This window comes from Bemisia tabaci, chromosome 1 (genome assembly GCF_918797505.1).
Source record: "Bemisia tabaci chromosome 1, PGI_BMITA_v3".
Taxonomy (NCBI): Eukaryota; Metazoa; Arthropoda; class Insecta; order Hemiptera; family Aleyrodidae; genus Bemisia; species Bemisia tabaci.
The window spans coordinates 17,224,848-17,243,283 of NC_092793.1; the positions used below are offsets into that span (position 1 = coordinate 17,224,848).

An 18,436-nucleotide genomic window follows, 5' to 3' on the forward strand; every position below is an offset into this window, starting at 1 on the left:
TGTCGTCTTCCAATACAAAACTTGAGCTTTGATGCAGTCTTGGATTTTGCGATATTTTCAGTTGGGTTCACATGAAGTGTGTGATCTACTGACGAGATCTATAACAAGACGCAAAATTATAGATCTCTCGACGTGACATCTACTTAATATTCTAATGCTAATTGTTTGAGCTGAATGCTCTTCCCCTTCAGTTATGTACTGCTGTACTGGTTATCCATTAGAGCTCCAAATTTTTGACTCTGATTGAAAATTTTGGAACTTTTTGGTTTTGTTTGCAAAATAGTGTAGACCCAGCACTATTTTGCCACCTTTTTACACAGTTTGGGTTACGTTTTAAGGGTTTTTTCTCTTTTTTTCGTGATTCTAATGAAAATGGTCGAAAAAATCACATTTTAAGGCCGGAGCTAATAAACTGCTGTTTCACAGGATTAACTCAAGTTTAGAAACTATTGACATATGTTTTCTAGAAGTAAATTTTACGCTCTTTTCAATGAGCATAACAGTTTTTTTCTCAGATAATCGCGGCTGGAGGTATGAAGCAAAGTTTCTCCTAAAATCAGCGAAAATGCGCCTTTTTTAAGCTAATTTTTGAAGAAAACGTTAATTTCACGACCAAAAAATTAAGCTAGAAAAAACAAAGGAGGATGATTTCGGTAGGAAATTTTATGCTCTTTCCGCTGGTTCTTTTGTTTTTTTTTTGAGATGAACCGTTGAGGAGATATTTGTAAAAATCTAATCGTGGGTTTTCTCAATTTTGAAAAATTCAAAATGGCGGCGCCCTGAGGACCAGCAAATTTTCCTGAAGTTAATATGGCCATTTTCGGGCTTCTTTAGCACCTAGGAATCGAAAAAAATTGGTTTGGTTCGAAGGACAGAACCCATGTTGACCAGTGTTATCGATTCTAAAGCAATTCAAAAAAGTTGCAAAAAGCAAGTCAAGTATTTTTCTTTAAGGGTGCTGCTTAGTCGCCGAAGAAATTACAGCTTCCCATTCTATTTTTAAATGTATTCAACTAATTTCGAGAAGTTATCTTACAGAGACTCCTACTTTACGATGATTATTTAAAGACATGCTGTAAAAGAAATTTGCTGAAATAGCTGCGTGTGTGGCCATAATTACTATTCGGTGTACGCAGATAAGAAACGAACCCCCACTCCCGGCAGTTTAAATCGCTAAACGGCAAAATCAGCCAATCAGCTAATTCCGCTACATTGAAGTGGTTAATTCACTCGACCGCAGTTGTTCGAAGTATTTATCTCGCTATTTTTCCTGCAATAAGAGCCTTTCCTCCAAAATGTGCACCAAAATTCTCAAGTCACTGAAAGGAAGATTACCAATTGATTAACAGGTTGGTTTAAGAAGCAATTTAGTGTGATAGAAAAAGAATAACTGTAATTGTTTCACTTTGAGTTTTAACAAACTGATAACGAAGTCTTTAGGTTACAACACTTTTTATGAACTCTTTCAGTACAATAAAATTGGTTACAATAAAAATTGGTACAAATAAATTGGAACAATAAAAATGATTGGTTCATCTTAAAATCTAACTTAAAAGTAATAAGGGGTGATTGAAGCTGCTTTTTTAAAGGCAAAGTGTTTAAAGGATCCAAACATCAAAATGATTTGCACGGAAGCTCAACTTGAAACATTTTGTATCACTTAAAAAGTTTTGCACAAAATGGCAAGAATTTTCATCTATTGATATAAGTGTTTCAAAAAAGATCTCAACATGTGATAAACGTCAACACTGTCTTCATACTTGATTTCTGAGGGATTTGGACACAGTGATTCAGCGTGAGTCAGCCACTCATTTGCTTCTTCACAAGGCAACGATACAAGATTATCTTCATCGTATGAAGGACAATCAAAACCAAAAACGGGGGCTTTGGATCTAGACATGTAAAGTGCTTTTGGGGTTTTTGAATGACCCGTTCTAATTTTGTGACAATCATACCTTCGCTCAAATCTATAGAGAGTTTCTTGTATCACAGGTATAAATACATATTGGAGGGAAAATAAGTCGAGGTCATTATCGACATCTAATTTGTTTGTTAAACATAAATTCAGGAATAACTTTCTGAATCGAAGTGTTATGCGGTTCACTTCCCCCCAAAATCTTTCGATTCTAGTATTATGTACGGAACGACCAGTAATAAAGGAGCCCCTTCTCGTTCCTCGAATTTGCAGCATAAGAGTGGCTGCATCTACATTTTCTCCCCCTTTGTCAGATCTTATGCGCTCTGGAACTCCGAAGCGCCGCACCGCTCTCAGAAAGCAGCCACCTACAGCAGAGGCGGTTTTGTTGTTTCCCACTTCAAGTGCCATGACTTTTCGACTGAAACCATCAACAATTCCATAAACGTAGATTCCGTAGTAAACTAATTTGAGGTTACCGTCTAGATGCCTGTAAGAGATCAATAAAAAGAAAATATGTATTAAATAGAACTCTATGAAATTTTTGTTATTTAAGAAAAATATACCTGCACCTAGTATGTGAACTAAGAATTTACTAAACAGAAGTCCACTTTTGACGGCATAAATGGTGCACCTTTGCAAATGGCATGCTTATTGATAAAAGTAACGTGGAATTTGGAAGAACGTTCAAATGCTTTTATTTGCGCCAAAGTTTGATGAGACCATTTAACAATGTTCGACGTTGTAAATAAAATGTGGTGAAAATTTTGGTGCCTAAGTTAGATTATAACGTTATGTGCAATGTTGTTTTATTGAAAAGTCAACTCAAACGTTGTCATTACATAAGCTAATCACTAATATTAAAAAGTAGTATATTGCTTAGCCATTTGATTAGCAACTTTTCAACCAAAATATGAAATCTATTAAATGATGAAACGAGTGAAATTCGGTTCTAAGGGTCCCTAGTCCTGCCGACTTCCTTACCAAGGAAGGCGTAAAAACTAGGTATCCTTGCCAAATATGTTTCTTAATGGATTAAAATTACTTCCTGAAAGTTTCATGCTTTTATTTGGTAATGCACCGGTCTGTTAGTTTTTCTTAGTAAGAAGGAAAGAAGTTAGAAGTCAAGAAGTTAGAAGTTAGTTCCCTAATAAGTGTGAGTTTTTCTTGGCCAATCACAGCCGCGTAGGTCTGCATGTTTTGAGTGATTCTTCACCATTCCACGGCAAGAAAAAAATGCAGAGCCACTTGAGTGCCTAGTTCCATTTTTCCGCTGTTCGAATCTTCCCTTGAGCTTCCAAACTAACCTAACTCCTTTCTTTGGGTTTCCATCTTCATGTCTGATCCGATCTAAGCATTTTAAAACCCTTTATCCGAAAAATTGTCAACTTAGCCAGAATTTTAAAAAAAGATGGAATATCGTCACTCCTTGAAGTAATAATGAGTATAGTAAGCATAACTCACCACATGTAGTTGGGACCTTTTACATGATAAACTTTACGGATTGTTTTGTCTTGGACCATCTGAGCAGTACCTAACGGATCCTTGAGGCGCAGCAGTTTCCGAACCCTTTCACGACTTACATGGTGACCCCTCGCTCTAATTTCACCACCAACATAGGATTCACCACTGCGTGGATCTTCTGCTTTCAGCTCGTCAATAATTTCATTGACCTCTGCATCTGAGAGTCTTTCTTCAAGCTGTATTTCTCTGCAATGGTTATATAGGGTTTTTCTCGAGACACAAAGGGTTGCTGCGATTTCCGTCCATGACATTCCTGTAATTCAAGATTTTTTTTTATTCGGTTGAACACTACTTACGCACACACAAAAGCTCTACATCATGGAAACCCTGACAGGCAAATGACCGACATATTACTTGATACCTGTTTTAGAAAACAAGCCGTAATGCATATGAGAAACTAATGAATTAGATAGCTGTTACAGCAGGCAGTCAAAAATGAAAGGCATTTAAGTTCGCACTTGGCACAATCACAATACAAAACAGAGTTTCTGAATATCGTTCCATTCCAAGTTTTTAGGCATAAATTAAAAGGGCTCATGACTTTCAGGAACTTCAAAATGTATCAATCAATTCCTGATGTTTCAATGCTGATGACACAACTCTCATCATAACAGGGGATAATGCATCTGATGTACTTCAGAAACACAGAGAGGTCTACCGGATAATCATTGATTACTTCAATGATAATCAATTATGTCTGAACACTAACAAAACTAAAATTCTGTTGATAGGCAAGAAAAAAGAGAAGAATAGTTGCAGAAAAATGTTGGAAGAAATAGGGTTGACTACTGCTGACTCAGCTAAATTATTAGGCTTAATAATAGATGATAAACTGTAATGGGATCATCACACAACTTATATTTGTAGTAAATTGTCTCCTTTCTGTTATTATGTAAGGTAGATGCGCAAAATCGATAGTTTAGAACTACTCAAAATGGCATATTACGAGCAAATCTATCCGCTTCTAGCAGCGATGTTATCCATTGGGGAAATGCAAAAGGAGCATTAAACGTGTTCAAATGGCAGAAAAAAATAGTGCCATGCATGGTAGGTGTAAATCACAGGGAATCCTGTAGGGAACACTTTAAGAATTTAACTTTATTAACCCTACCAAGTTTGTACCTGAAGGAAAGCATTAAATATGTAAAAGATAATTTAAGTGACTTCAAACTTTTCTCAGGTATTCACAATTACTATACCATCCATAAAAATGATATGCAACTTGGAAAGAGAAACAAGGATTTAGTTAAATAGGCCCCAAGTATAGTAGGCGGCAAACTGTTCAAAAAATTACCTGCCGACATTAAAAATTCCGAGACGGATAATTCATTTCTTAAAAGAATTCATGAAATATTGACAGATGACTGTTATTACACAGTCCAGAAATATCTAGAATCCGATTTGTAACCTAAGTAGTTGGACAAATTTTTGTAAATTTCTGTCAAAGATCCTGTTATTTCAACAATTTGTTCTAAAAGAGCTATGTTTTTAAGCTTGACTTGTAACATGGCCGTACAGCTAACATGTACTAATTTTATTAATAAATGAATAAAAAATAATAAGTCATCAGCTAAATACGGAAGGTGTTAACCAAACGGACCACAAAGATGACAGCGAGTTTGGACAAAATGCACAAGGTAGGGTCATATAGCACGTGTCAATAGACCCAACACAGTTTTGGGACACAGGCATGCTGACTAGAGCCTTATAAGTCTATGTCTTTCAGCAAGTGATACATCATCTTGCCTTGATACAAAGCTAAAAAAAAAAACTAAAAAAGGTAGATAAAAAATTGCAAAATACGAATCAGTTTTTGGGCAAAGAATGCAATTGTGAGGATAATTTAAATCCTGAAAAAATCATGTAAGTCCTTCATGGATGGCAATACTTCCTTGGGATCCAAGATAAAATGCAGGCCATCACCACCCAGCGCAAGATTAGCATAATAGAAAACATAATTACAACATTATAGTTCTCACCAGCTTGACGATAGTCCTTGACCTGTTTGGGATCAATGATGAATGAACCCCTTCCTCTGCTTCCAAGGCGGATTGGGCAAGGTTGGGGAGCAACACGGTGGTCCTCTTGCCTCAAACTAATTCCCTCATTTTCCTGCAAAAATTGGAGGACGTCCAGTAATATGTGGCACAATAATAATTTTAAAGGAGAGTGGGAACCAATGTTAGACAAAGTCCGATGAATTATATTTCCTTGTTCTTCCAATTTTTGTAAGCTGCACAGGAGCGCATGTTCATCTTTTGACCTGAGACGTTCTTGTGCTTTTGCCAACTCGTTAAAAACATTGTCGGTGAAGGCGAGAATTCCATCTGAAAAATTGTGAAGAGTCACATTACAGGAAATCATGATGATATGAGATTGAAACTTTCTGACACAAAAGTTAGATCTGATGAGGCCTTTTTTCGATTGAAAATGATGTGATTCCTTCCTGCCACCAAAAGCAAAACCTCAATTAATGTATTCAGAAGCTGAGACTATCTTCACTTTGGTTCCTAGAGTATTGTGAAAATATCAATTGATTGAAAAATCCAGCGCATGAAGGAGCCTTCCCATTTTAAAAACCCGCTACTCACAAAATTTTTTATGGCCATGACCTTCATTACATCATGTATTCACAAATTGCCGTAAGGTTACAAAAAACACGGGAATTTCACCACGCTTCAAAGAAAACACTAGAATTGTATTGCAATTTCCAAACGGACAAGGGTTTCTAACACTATTGGGAGCTAGCATTCCCAATTTTTCGCAAGAGAGGCAATCAGAAAGTTCCTGCAGCCCTGAAGTTGACCATACGGTTTCATAACTGCACAGCAATGAGCCTCTGGTCGAATAGAAAATTAAAAAATTCAATATTCACAACAGAAACTACTTAGTCCGACCATTGAGAATCGTCACTTTAAAATGAAGTTAGTTTTAATGATACTTAATCATTTGGGAATGTAGTGTCGGAGCAACAGTTGGAGTTATTGTATGAAGTGAAAAAGAGCAGCCAAAGATCATAAACATATCGGCTAAGAGCTTTTACCTATTTACTGTAGATTTTCTGTAGTTGGAGATAAGGGATCCTCAATCTTTGTGTGTTTTATAGAATAAAGATTGGTTACCCCTTATGATTAAAGTTAACTAATACGTTTTCAGGTACTTACAGTGAATATTTTCATCCATTTTCCTGAACGCATTTATGAGCAAAGAGAGTAGATGTAGGGAGGAAAAATCTGAAAAGTGAGAGAAGGTAACAGTTATGAGCCAGTGTGAGGAAAATTCTGACGTAAAGAGAAGAGCTTTCTTGGAATCAACAAGAAGACAGTTGCATTCTGGGGCAGCTTGAACCCAGGTGAATGGGGCAGTTTCAAATGTTACCAATCTTGATCTAAGGTAGATGATGTTGAGGCAAATTTCTGACATAATCAATGGTATAAAATATTTTTTTTAGGTTTAAGTTTTCAGTAACTTAACTGTTAAATTGTAGTGCCATTTTTTCATATGATTTTTTGCTGAAAGATGTACTTTGAATATCTTCACAAGGGAAACATTAGGAAATGACCCTTCAGTCAAAAAAAAAAAAAAGTTGCTAATTGGGCTAGACTTGATTTTGATAGCTTAAAATATAGGTATTCTTCCCTTGGCAGGAAATGTCTACAGGGGGTTTGAATGTACTCTAATGGTGTAATCTAAACTGAATGGTCCTGATAATTTTCAAAGATTATTAGGACTGCGTTTAACAGAAAGGAACCAATCCAAACCAGCTATTGCCAAATTTAACCGAACAATTTATTTTTTTATAATCCAGCGTTTGTGCAGATTCCTTTGAAAACTTTAAGGAATTTGCTTCGTACCATGCAGAAAATTCACAGAAATTTACACTTAAAGCTGCGCAACTGTTTTCGTGTAAAAAATTAAATTGACCGATTAAATTAGGCAATAGCTGATGTGGCTTGGTTCCTTTCTGCTTAACGCAATCCACATATACTTACATATGGCTGAAGTTCACTTTAAAAGATTATGTCTTCAAGGCTGTCTTAAGCTTGACAATTGGATGTATTTATGCGATAAGGAAATATACGCAAGTGAAAATATGGGGTGTGCTCGTGCAAACTGCATTAGAAACAATGTAAAAGTGGATATAGTCCCTTTTGAGAAAATGTAAAAGCGGGATTGTCAATTAAATTAAAAGGAACTGAGCGCTATCTCGTGAGCCGTGGGCATGTGAGAAGAGCCTTGTGGACAGGGCTCATGAGTTGAAGCCGGGCAAGAGCGACAACGCAGACAGCTTCGTTGCCGCTGGCGTCACTGGCGCCTTAAAATCCCCATTCATTCTTATGGCTCGACCACTAACGAGCACACCCCATCTTTCCACTTCCACATAGCTCCATTTCGCATAAATACGTCCAATTTGAGGTAACTTAGCCGTAATTTTTGCCTTATACATCAAGGGAGAGGACAATTTTTTCCAGCAGAACTTTTTCACTTTCAATTTGGAACAAATCTTTAGGATAAGCATTCAAAACTATTGAGTTTCCCATTAATTACTTGTCTTCACATTGAATCAATATTGGTGCAATTATTATGAACAAGACTCGAAAAGGAGTTAAGAAATGCCAAGTTGTAACTACGGCAGCTGGTCAGGATTCAAACAGTTACACGAGTATTGTTGAACTGTGCTACCGGTTAACAATTTAATATTTTATGTTGGCAACAGCAGTAGCCGTGGGGGATTAGCCCTCGTGTAGGCAACAGCCCTGCTGGGGACACTTGTAATTTTTATCTAATACAATGATGTTATCAGAATAAGTACTAGCCTCTTGTTTTCTAACAGTCTATATTTAAAATAAACTTTTTCCTCTAATTAGTTACGACTTAGTTCAAGTCAAAAGTGTGGAATGCGACCAACCAGTGGCGCAGGCAAGGTGGGGGCGGGGATGTTCAGGGCCTGGGTCTTTTCCGGTGCACTCTGCTTGATTTTAAATGACCAGGGAATTTCCCAACTCCTTAAAAGTTGGTTCATCGATAAATCCACACAATGTTACAAAGTTTTACGGTTAAATTCAAACACAATGTAAGTTCATTGACTTGTCCCGTGGCTATACATGGTAGTGAAATGTAACTTAAACGGCTTAAACCGTATGGAGTCTCTCTTTTGAGGTAGGTAGCATGATCTGAAAGAGATGTAGGACCCATAAAAAAGTGGTTATTCCTTCGCTACATCATCACATGGGTGGATCTCATAGAAAAAACATGAGTTTACTTACTTGAAAGAGCATGGGACTCAGGGACGGTCAGCAAAGTCAAAAAACTTCAAAACTGATTGGTTGTTTGTCATTTGCAATTGGCACGGCTCGTCTAATTCCAAATAGTAGGAATCAATCCGGATTTATGGCTGCGATTTTCTAGTTTTCCCACCCATGCTTTCCGGTTATATGTCCACACATGTCCACAATCACAATCTTCGTAATCGAAATCAAATCCAAATCAAGAAGTCAAGAATGTACAATGTAAACACACAACAACAACAACACCGTCTCGGTGTACTATCCATTTCAAGAAAGTCGCCTATTTCTTATTAGTACAGGCTGGCAACGTAGTGACGGTGGCTTGAGTGCATAATTCCTCTCTGAACTCGGAAGAAAAATAATCAAGGCAAAAAAGATTGTCTCGATATAAAAAATTCTCGCGGCAAAAAAAAAATAAATTCTCAAGAAAAAAAAGTTTTCTCGTTGTGGGAAAAAAAAATTCTCAGAGAGAAAATATTTTCTCGGTCTTGTTGAATGTTGTCGCATTTTTACCCATACGGCGGCCCATAGAAATATTCCTGCTACTTCGAATTTTTTTTTTTTTTTTGGCTTTGGAGAAATATTTTTTTTATCTCAGAAAAAAATTCGCCGTAGAAATATTTTCACCGCTCCTGACAAAAAAAAAATCTCGAGAGAAAAATATATTTCTCAGGAAAAAAATATATCTCTGAAAAAAAATTATTTCTCAGAAAGAAATATATTTCTCAGGAAATAAAATATTTCTCAGAAAAAAAATATATTTCTGCAGAGCGGAGTGTTCACTGCTGCCAGCTTGTGCAGGCCGCTGGAAATGATTTCGACAAGGAACGTGGGATGTGGATCGATGGGTGGATCGTGGGATGTGGCGCGAAGAGTTGAATCTTTCGCGGGAAACTTCCGGCCGGACGTAATAATTGCGGAATAAAACGTCCGCGTTTATTCCGGGAAAATTAGGATTTTTTCAGCGATTGCATGTCCATCCGGGCAAATTATTTTCTCATAACCAGTGCGATGAAGCCAAAAGACACCATTACATATTCTTTCAAACAAGGATAACTAGGAAATAAAAAAAAAAAATGAATGGAAAGTTTTGATACATCACGCTTTTCTGCTGATCTTTGTCCGGAATTTGAGTTTTGGCAATAAGGAATAAAGTTGAGAAGTCGCAGAGTTCTTTAAACAATGTCCTGATGGATGAATATATCTTTCTTTTCAAGAGGACTATCGTAAATGAAGAGAATGTTATAAAACAATTTCTGAAAATCCTTCTTTTCAAGGAATGCAAAGAGGAAAAAATACAATTCTAGCGAATGCATACACGTTTACTCGTGCTGTGCGCTCTTTTTTTGAAGGCTCTGCCCACACTAGCAGAAAGACTCAGAACTTTGCGTGGAAGTTAAAGCTGGCTACCTCCTGTACCACCAAAAGACGACAAAATTACAAATTACAATATTTATCCTTTCGGGAAATGAGAGATTTTGCCGCCTTGCTACTTTTTAATTTTCATTCTGAATTCTAATTTCGTTTTATCGATACATACATGAAAGCCGCTTTCATAGCCCTCTTTGGTGCTAGGCGACATCCAGCCGCCGATGTCCTCTATCCTCTCAAAGCCCTTCAGAGAGTTTCCACTCCCTCATTTCCTCTGAATAAGTAAAACAAAAAATGCTCCTTTAATTCCTCTAAAATCCTTTATCTTTGTCGATACTTACGTATGTTTAAGGTGATTCGTCAAGCTCAAGTGACGTGGTCGAACTGGCATGCGATATATCGCATCTTTTAGGTAAAAAATCTCGGCAGATTTTGAATTTTCAGCAAAAAAAAGGACGATAGCCCCTGCGCATGAGCCTGAAGAATCATTCTAAACCCAAAAATCGGCAAAATTCAGAGAAATGAAAACAGGATAGTGTTTGGAAAAAAAACCTCGCATTCGATATCGAAATCGATAGCTGAATCAAATGCGAGGTTTTTTTCCAAACACTATCCTGCTTTCATTTCTCTGAATTTTGCCGATTTTAAGGTTTAGAATGATTCTTTAGGCTCATGCGCAGGGGCTATCGTCCTTTTCTTTACTGAAAATTCAAAATCTGCCGAGATTTTTGACCTAAAAGATGCGATATATCGCATGCCAGTTCGACCACTTCTTTTGAGCTTGACGAATCACCGTAAGGAAATTCCAAAATTTGCTGGCTCCCCAAGTTTTAAAAGTCGGAAACAATGCTTTTCTTTTGGGAGAGAGCAAATTTTTCTGAACGAATCACTTAAATTTATTTCTTTTAAATCCTTTGAAACTTTTTGAGTGTCGAACGGAACGTTTAGACATTACCATTCAGGGTTTCAATTCAGCTGAATTTGCGTTTTTATATTTTCAAATGATTTTTGAAGTCAGCGATGTAAGGAGCCATCTAGCGGTACAGATTCGCGTGTAAAAATGACTGATGCAGAGCAGTAAGCTGTAAAAATGAAAGAACACAAATTCGGCAAAATCGGAACCCTGAATGGTAATGTCTAAACGTTTCGTTCGACACTCAAAAAGTTTCAAAGGATTTAACAGAAATAAATTTAAGTGATTCGTTCAGAAAAATTTGCTCTCTCCCAAAAGAAAAGCATTGTTTCCGACTTTTAAAACTTGGGGGGTCAGCAAATTTTGGAATTTCCTTAAACATACGTAAGTATCGACAAAGATAAAGGATTTTAGAGGAATTAAAGGAGCATTTTTTGTTTTGCTTATTCAGAGGAAATGAGGGAGTGGAAACTCTCTGAAGGGCTTTGAGAGGATAGAGGACATCGGCGGCTGGATGTCGCCTAGCACCAAAGAGGGCTATGAAAGCGGCTTTCATGTATGTATCGATAAAACGAAATTAGAATTCAGAATGAAAATTAAAAAGTAGCAAGGCGGCAAAATCTCTCATTTCCCGAAAGGATAAATATTGTAATTTGTAATTTTGTCGTCTTTTGGTGGTACAGGAGGTAGCCAGCTTTAACTTCCGCGCAAAGTTCTGAGTCTTTCTGCTAGTGTGGGCAGAGCCTTCAAAAAAAGAGCGCACAGCACGAGTAAACGTGTATGCATTCGCTAGAATTGTATTTTTTCCTCTTTGCATTCCTTGAAAAGAAGGATTTTCAGAAATTGTTTTATAACATTCTCTTCATTTACGATAGTCCTCTTGAAAAGAAAGATATATTCATCCATCAGGACATTGTTTAAAGAACTCTGCGACTTCTCAACTTTATTCCTTATTGCCAAAACTCAAATTCCGGACAAAGATCAGCAGAGAAGCGTGATGTATCAAAACTTTCCATTCATTCTTTTTTTATTTCCTAGTTATCCTTGTTTGAAAGAATATGTAATGGTGTCTTTTGGCTTCATCGCACTGGTTATGAGAAAATAATTTGCCCGGATGGACATGCAATCGCTGAAAAAATCCTAATTTCCCCGGAATAAACGCGGACGTTTTATTCCGCAATTATTACGTCCGGCCGGAAGTTTCCCGCGAAAGATTCAACTCTTCGCGCCACTTCGCGCCACATCCCACGATCCACCCATCGATCCACATCCCACGTTCCTTGTCGAAATCATTTCCAGCGGCCTGCACAAGCTGGCAGCAGTGAACACTCCGTTCTGCAGAAATATATTTTTTTTCTGAGAAATATTTAATTTCCTGAGAAATATATTTCTTTCTGAGAAATAATTTTTTTCAGAGATATATTTTTTTCCTGAGAAATATATTTTTCTCTCGAGATTTTTTTTTGTCAGGAGCGGTGAAAATATTTCTACGGCGAATTTTTTTTCTGAGATAAAAAAAATATTTCTCCAAAGCAAAAAAAAAAAATTCGAAGTAGCAGGAATATTTCTACGGGTGAAAAATAATTTCTACATATATTTTTTTTTCTTGAGAAATATTTTTTTTTCTTTCGATAAATATATTTTTATTTCTAAGGGTTACGGAAATGACGCCATACTACTACAAGTTCATGATGAATCGAGCGTAGGTCTCGCTGCTTAGCTCCCCCCCCCCCCCCCTTTCATCCGAGGCGGAAGGGAGGGGAGGAGGGAGGCGTTCTGCTTCGTCACAATTATTAGACTTTTTCGCGGTCGGCTCATTGTCAGCTCCTGCGCCTTCCTTTTCTCGAGCGATTAATTAGTCGGCCGAGTTGCCGGCTCGGCCAGAAATCTTCTCGAATTCTCGGTTCCAGAGAAGATTCATTTGAGAGACCCTGTACCTTAAAAAATGGCTCAAGAGAATCGAAAGTTAATTCGAATGTCAACGCTCGTTTACACCTGGTGATGAATGAGGAGCAACTGGCAGGGCATGAAATCCGCCGAACGATGACTGGTGAATGTCGGGGTGCGCATTTAGCTACGACTGCTACTAGCTTCGGCAAATTAAGTTAGGATTGCTAAACCAGTTGCCTCTTGTCATGAGTCATCATAGAGCGAATCTGAGCGTTGGCTACCAGAAGTCGGAGAAAAAGCTGGTTTTTCGCGCGCGTCCATCAATATTTGACTTCGATTTCGGAAGGCGCTCTTGAGATAACTATTCGACCACGGGTGATGTCCATATTGCCGCTACCTTGATTGAAGGCGCTTCGCACTGCGATGATGACTCGCACACGCTGCGCTAATACCGCCGCAAAACTAGGGCATGGCTTCGACATTCCGCTTCAATCATAGTTTAAGGAAAAATATGCATCTTGATTGCAATAATGAAAAGTTTCAGATCACTGATGATTTCTTCTATACCTAATATTAAAAAAAGAAAGTGGAAGTAACCAAAATATCGCCGCGAAATCCTCCGTTGTAAAATGATTTTCGGGGGTGAGAGCCTGCAAGGTGGGTGCGTTACACAAGAGAAGGGAAGTGTCCATTACGGAACGCTTTAAGCTGCTTTTCTTCCATTTATCTTACTGTACTTTCTTTCTCTCGCTAACCAATTGGATACCATTTTGATGATTTTTTAATTTTACTTCTGTTAAATAAGGAGGCAAAGGCAATGAGCGGAAACTTACGACTTGCGAATAGCTTTGAGTTTGACCGCGAATCTCAAGCCTAAGAATTCTTCCGGAACTCAATCGCTGATCGCACGTGAATTCTAGGGGCGTTACAGTGGACTCTCGATAGTTCGAACCTCGATAATTCGAAAACCTCGTTAATTCGAAGGAAAGACTGTTTCCCTTGAAAATCTCTCGATGATTCGAAATTTTTGGGCTGGTGCGGCCCTCTATAATTCGAAATTGCGACGAAAATTCTCTCTGTAATTCGAAGTGTGGGAGGTAAATATGACCCTCCCTCTATAATTCGAAATAAGACGGTACATTCCCTCTACAATTCGAAGTCAACTGTTTATGTATCTGGGTATCTGAAAGAGCTTGACCTTTGACCTAAAGACCTTTTGGCGTAAATCCGTATTTGGGAGGGTCCGGTGCATCTATAGAAAGCATACCCTACTAAAAGTCGAATTAGTTAAATTGTGATGAATTTTAGGGCGTTATCGGACACTTCAGGAATCCTTCCGAGGAATTTCGACACCCTCCCGATGAACTCTCCCATCCCCCCTTTTTAGCTAAAAGTATATGCCTTTGATGAATTCGCGTTGAAAACGAGATGCCATTTGTGGAAAATCAGTCTACCAACGGAAGAAAAAAAATCATTGGTAAACCGGATAAGGATGATATAATATAAAAACAGCGACTGGCCTTCCGAAAATATTTGCCGTTAAACGGGTACCTACTCGAAGGTTTCAAATAGAGACGAGACGTCCAAATAACCCCCTCGTGAAACTGTTGACGTTGAAATTACATATTCACGGTGCTCTCCTTTCATTCACATTTGACGGAAAGACGCCGGGAGGGGGAAGGAGGGGGGGGGGGGTGTTCGAGAGGCTAAATAAATAATGAAGCTGCATCGATCGGAGTGTAAATACAGATAAAGTCGGTTGTGTTCTCGAGTGAGGATATCTGGAGTCACTCAAAAAGGACAGGACAAGAACACAATGGCTATCTTATGTAAACAGACGAATTACTGTATCGTTTTTTTTTTTTTTTTTTCAGGTTCCAAACTCTGTTCTGTTTGCTCTTGCGAAGACAGAGGCTCGCAGCCTATCACGTCAATGACTAAATACACGATGATCCACAAGTCTGGAGCCCCCCTCCCACTGAGGATTTTAAACGGTTGCGCTTGTAGCTTTGAAACTTTTGTTTGGACGAGAACGTGGTGCCTCGGATGAAACGAGCAGAATTTTGGCCCGATCCCCGAACCAAACTTCCGCTGAAAATTTATTTCTTTTTATTACACTGATTTTTGCTAAACTTAGGAAAAAACTTCCTTCTAAGATTCAGATTATGAAAAAAAGGCACTTTGAAGTTGTACACTCTCTAAAATGCTGAAGTGACACATGATACATTCCCTGATTTTTACAGGTCACCGTATATTCCCTGAATTTTCAGATGCCAGGCTGCCAGGAACCCTGGGATGACAGCATTACAATGAACCCAGCAACCTTTCTTTTCACTAATTATGTCATGACTAAATTTAAATCCGGTTATCGGCGGCTGATAATTTTAAGATGAGCTCATCGTCTCAAAATTGAATCATGACAACCCAGGTGTCTCATCAGCGGTCTGCCTCGGAACCCGGAGCCGAAGGGGAGAGGAAAGCGAGGAAAAACTCAGCTTTTCTGATGTCTCAATCCGGCGTTTGTAGTTGGTCGGAAACAAACGTGTTGACAGGGTGATAAGGGAGGCAGCAATTACAGAAAGCAGCTACTTAAAGGAACACGTAATCAACTACAAGGAGGCTACAATCCTCGTGAAATTACCGACTTCCTGCCAATTACAAGCCCACACGTCCACAACTTTTCACACCTACGATCATCGAGTGGAAGCGCTCATCCCGATCCGAGATCAAATAAAATTCCATTTCCAATATGATATTGTGAGGGTGTCTATTACGGATAACACTGCTCGACAAAATAAAAAATGGTCAGGAATGTCCCAGACTTGAGAGTGTCTTAAAAAGTTTTTGGCGTATTTTGATCACTTGAATCCATGGATAACAATACATTCGTCATATTTTAGCGCCTGCCAAGTTTCCTGGCAACCCAACTTTATCCAGGAAAATTCTGTGGAAAGCACGGGTTGAACTTGTGAATGCCCTCAGAAATCTGATGGTCCCTCCCGAGAAATGCAAATGAGAGGTTTCGCTTTACTAAGAAGTGTGTAAGAGCATAGTATTCATTCCTGAAGTTGTAAGTAATTTGATCGATTTTTCAGTAAGAATAGCTCAAATTGCTCCGAAGACTACTCTCTTTTGAAAACCTTGCGGGTTGCAGGGGCGGCCCTCCCCGACCGTTCTGTAAATGTACCTGGGGAAATTTCCTAAACTATGTTTTAGAGCTGGGATACTTCCGCAGATCCTTTCTATTGGAGTGTCTTTCAGTGCCCCCCCCCCAGACCCCCACCCCTTTAAAAACTTCCTGGTTCCCTCCATAGTGGAAAGCTACTCTTGCAGCTTTATAAGAGATGAGGTCAAGAGTTTCCCAGGTATATAAAGTGGTGATTCTGGTGTATCATGAGCTGTGAAAACTGAAAATGACATCAGATTACTTCCATGTCAACACATGAAAGCATGATTCTTTCACATACTGCTTGATAACGTACAGAGATGCGGGGGTTCAGCAAAGTACATTTACTTCGGAAACAGAAGCATTGTTACGTATCAAAGAAGACTACTTTCACAAAATACCTCATTATGAGGGGCTTTTTTAATCCGTGGAACGCAATGGATCGGGATCTTCGCAGCTCAGGCCGATTTAAATGGCTTCAACCTTTGGAAAAGCGGTTCAAACATTCCACTGGAGCGCGCCAGTGGAACAGGATAGGAAGTGATGCGTTCCATGGCGATCCTCAGCGGTGCAGATAAAAAAAGCCCCTCAGTAAGTATGGCAAAATCCATGTAATAGCTCTAAAACATAAACTAGTGGGATACGGAGATGGAAAATCTACTTACAGGGTGCCGAGCAGCGGCAGCAACAGCTGCAGCGTTCATGCCAGGGGCTGGGTACATGGCAGATGTCAGCAAAACATTATCCTTTCTTAGACTCCGAGAAAACTGCAGTCACTGGCTTTTATATCCTTTCTTGCACAACACTTTGATACACTGCACACAGTTTGAAAGTAGTGATATCACCACACCAGTACCAAACACAATTAAACACCTTGTCGCACTAGCATCAATTTATTCTTTTGGTACATCAATGCGAAAAATTATCCACCTGTAAGAATACACAATTAAACTAAGTTGCAAGATCTGAAGCATGCCTAAACCTAAAGTTTGAATGAGCTTACATACGGCAAAAAGCAAACCTTTCCTCTTGACTGCAAGATACATCCTAATCTGATCAGAAATCTTATAACACAAAGTCCTTATCTGAGGTTTGAAAGGGTGAGAGATGAAAAACATACGTAGAATGCAAACACAAACATGCCTTGCGACTAATGTCCCATCAAATGGAAACGGCAGAATTTTCGCTCCAACTTACTTCGGACTAGCAAACACTACATAACCTCAAACCATATCGGAAAAACAACAAGAATATGCATTGGCTTTAGGCACTAGGACACCAAGAAAAATGGGAAATGATAATTAGTGTGAGTTGCCAGTTGGCCCAGCCTTTGGAGAAGAACTGTTAAGTTCGTCAAGCCAAAATGAAAATGATGGGATAGATATAAACTGGAAAAGCATGGATGAGGGCTAAAAAGCAATATGGGGACATCCATAACAATGCCTAAGCCTGAATATTTGATGGGCACATTGTGAGCTAATAGATCAACTCAAATAAGCGTGCACGAGAGACTTGAAAAGCAACGATTTCCAACCTTGGACTCCCCTAATCATGTAACGACCAGTAAAAGGTAGTTTGAAACTACAGTAGTTCCATTCAATTATGTTACAAAACATGCAGAAATGTGAACAAACGACATAGTTGATAGCTTCAAATCTTGCAACCTAGATGCTATACATCTAGTACTTCTTAGGTACAAAACATCCTGCATGGTTATTTTCAAAACGCCGACACGCCGTAAGCCAAACAATCACCGCCATGATGGACGTAAACAAACACGCGGTGGCAGGCCAACCTTGGAAAACACTATTTCTCACAAAATTCGCTCGCAATGGAGCTGGATCAAACCTCGGATCGATCACACAATTCACGTTTCACAGGAGCAAAGGAATATGTACCACGCAGAAACATTGAAATTCGTATCAGGAGCTGAACATCTCGATGATGATTCCGACAGGCTGCAAGATGAGCTTGACTCAACACCGTAATCCTCAGGCAGAATATCACTTCGAAAGCGACGAAATCGAACATGCGTCGAGAACTTACACTTATCCACAGATTTGCTGCACTAAAAACACTAGAACTTTGAGGGGAATGAAGTTATCCAACGGGCGGGAAGCGCTGGTGATGCGACGCGAAGATGCTTCCCGATGCGCGCTCTGAACTCGACTAAAGCGGAGCGAAGCCGGGTCGGGGCGACGCGAGGGGCGCGCCGCGCGGGCCTCTGAAGCAAGTTAACAATGTGAAAACACCGGCAACCGAACAATGAGGGAACAGAAACTATTAGAAAACACGGAGGTTACAGGCGTCGAAAGCGAGGCATCGGCTAAAAGAATCATGTTCTGGCGAATCATCTCCCTCTCACCCTT

The 18,436-nt window shown here is 39.0% G+C and overlaps 2 protein-coding genes across 6 annotated transcripts in view; both read right to left on the reverse strand.

Moving 5' to 3' along the window:
* Positions 1-18,302, reverse strand: part of LOC109038162 (transducin-like enhancer protein 4) — a 180,658-nt gene extending 162,356 nt beyond the window's left edge. The window contains exons 1-2 of one of the 4 annotated variants that reach the window (XM_072297155.1): positions 18,114-18,302; positions 16,733-16,997 (exon numbers count right to left, since the gene is read on the reverse strand). In XM_072297155.1, coding sequence (XP_072153256.1) covers positions 16,733-16,789 — 57 coding nt within the window. In that variant the 5' untranslated portion in view covers positions 16,790-16,997; positions 18,114-18,302. The other 3 variants (XM_019053134.2, XM_019053146.2, XM_019053141.2) reach the window with 3 other exon arrangements.
* On the reverse strand, positions 1,367-8,977 carry LOC140224044 (uncharacterized). Of its 2 annotated transcripts, none has more exons than XM_072297088.1 (5): positions 8,707-8,977; positions 6,604-6,672; positions 5,419-5,551; positions 3,380-3,692; positions 1,367-2,405 (listed from the first exon to the last, which is right to left on the reverse strand). In XM_072297088.1, exons 2-5 carry the CDS (start codon positions 6,634-6,636, stop codon positions 1,697-1,699), a joined length of 1,188 nt encoding a protein of 395 aa, XP_072153189.1. In that variant the 5' UTR covers positions 6,637-6,672; positions 8,707-8,977; the 3' UTR covers positions 1,367-1,696. The 2 variants fall into 2 exon arrangements, with proteins under 2 accessions (XP_072153189.1, XP_072153181.1); XM_072297080.1 differs by having other exon boundaries at positions 5,419-5,766; positions 8,707-8,976.
* Positions 18,303-18,436: the final 134 nt, after the last annotated feature.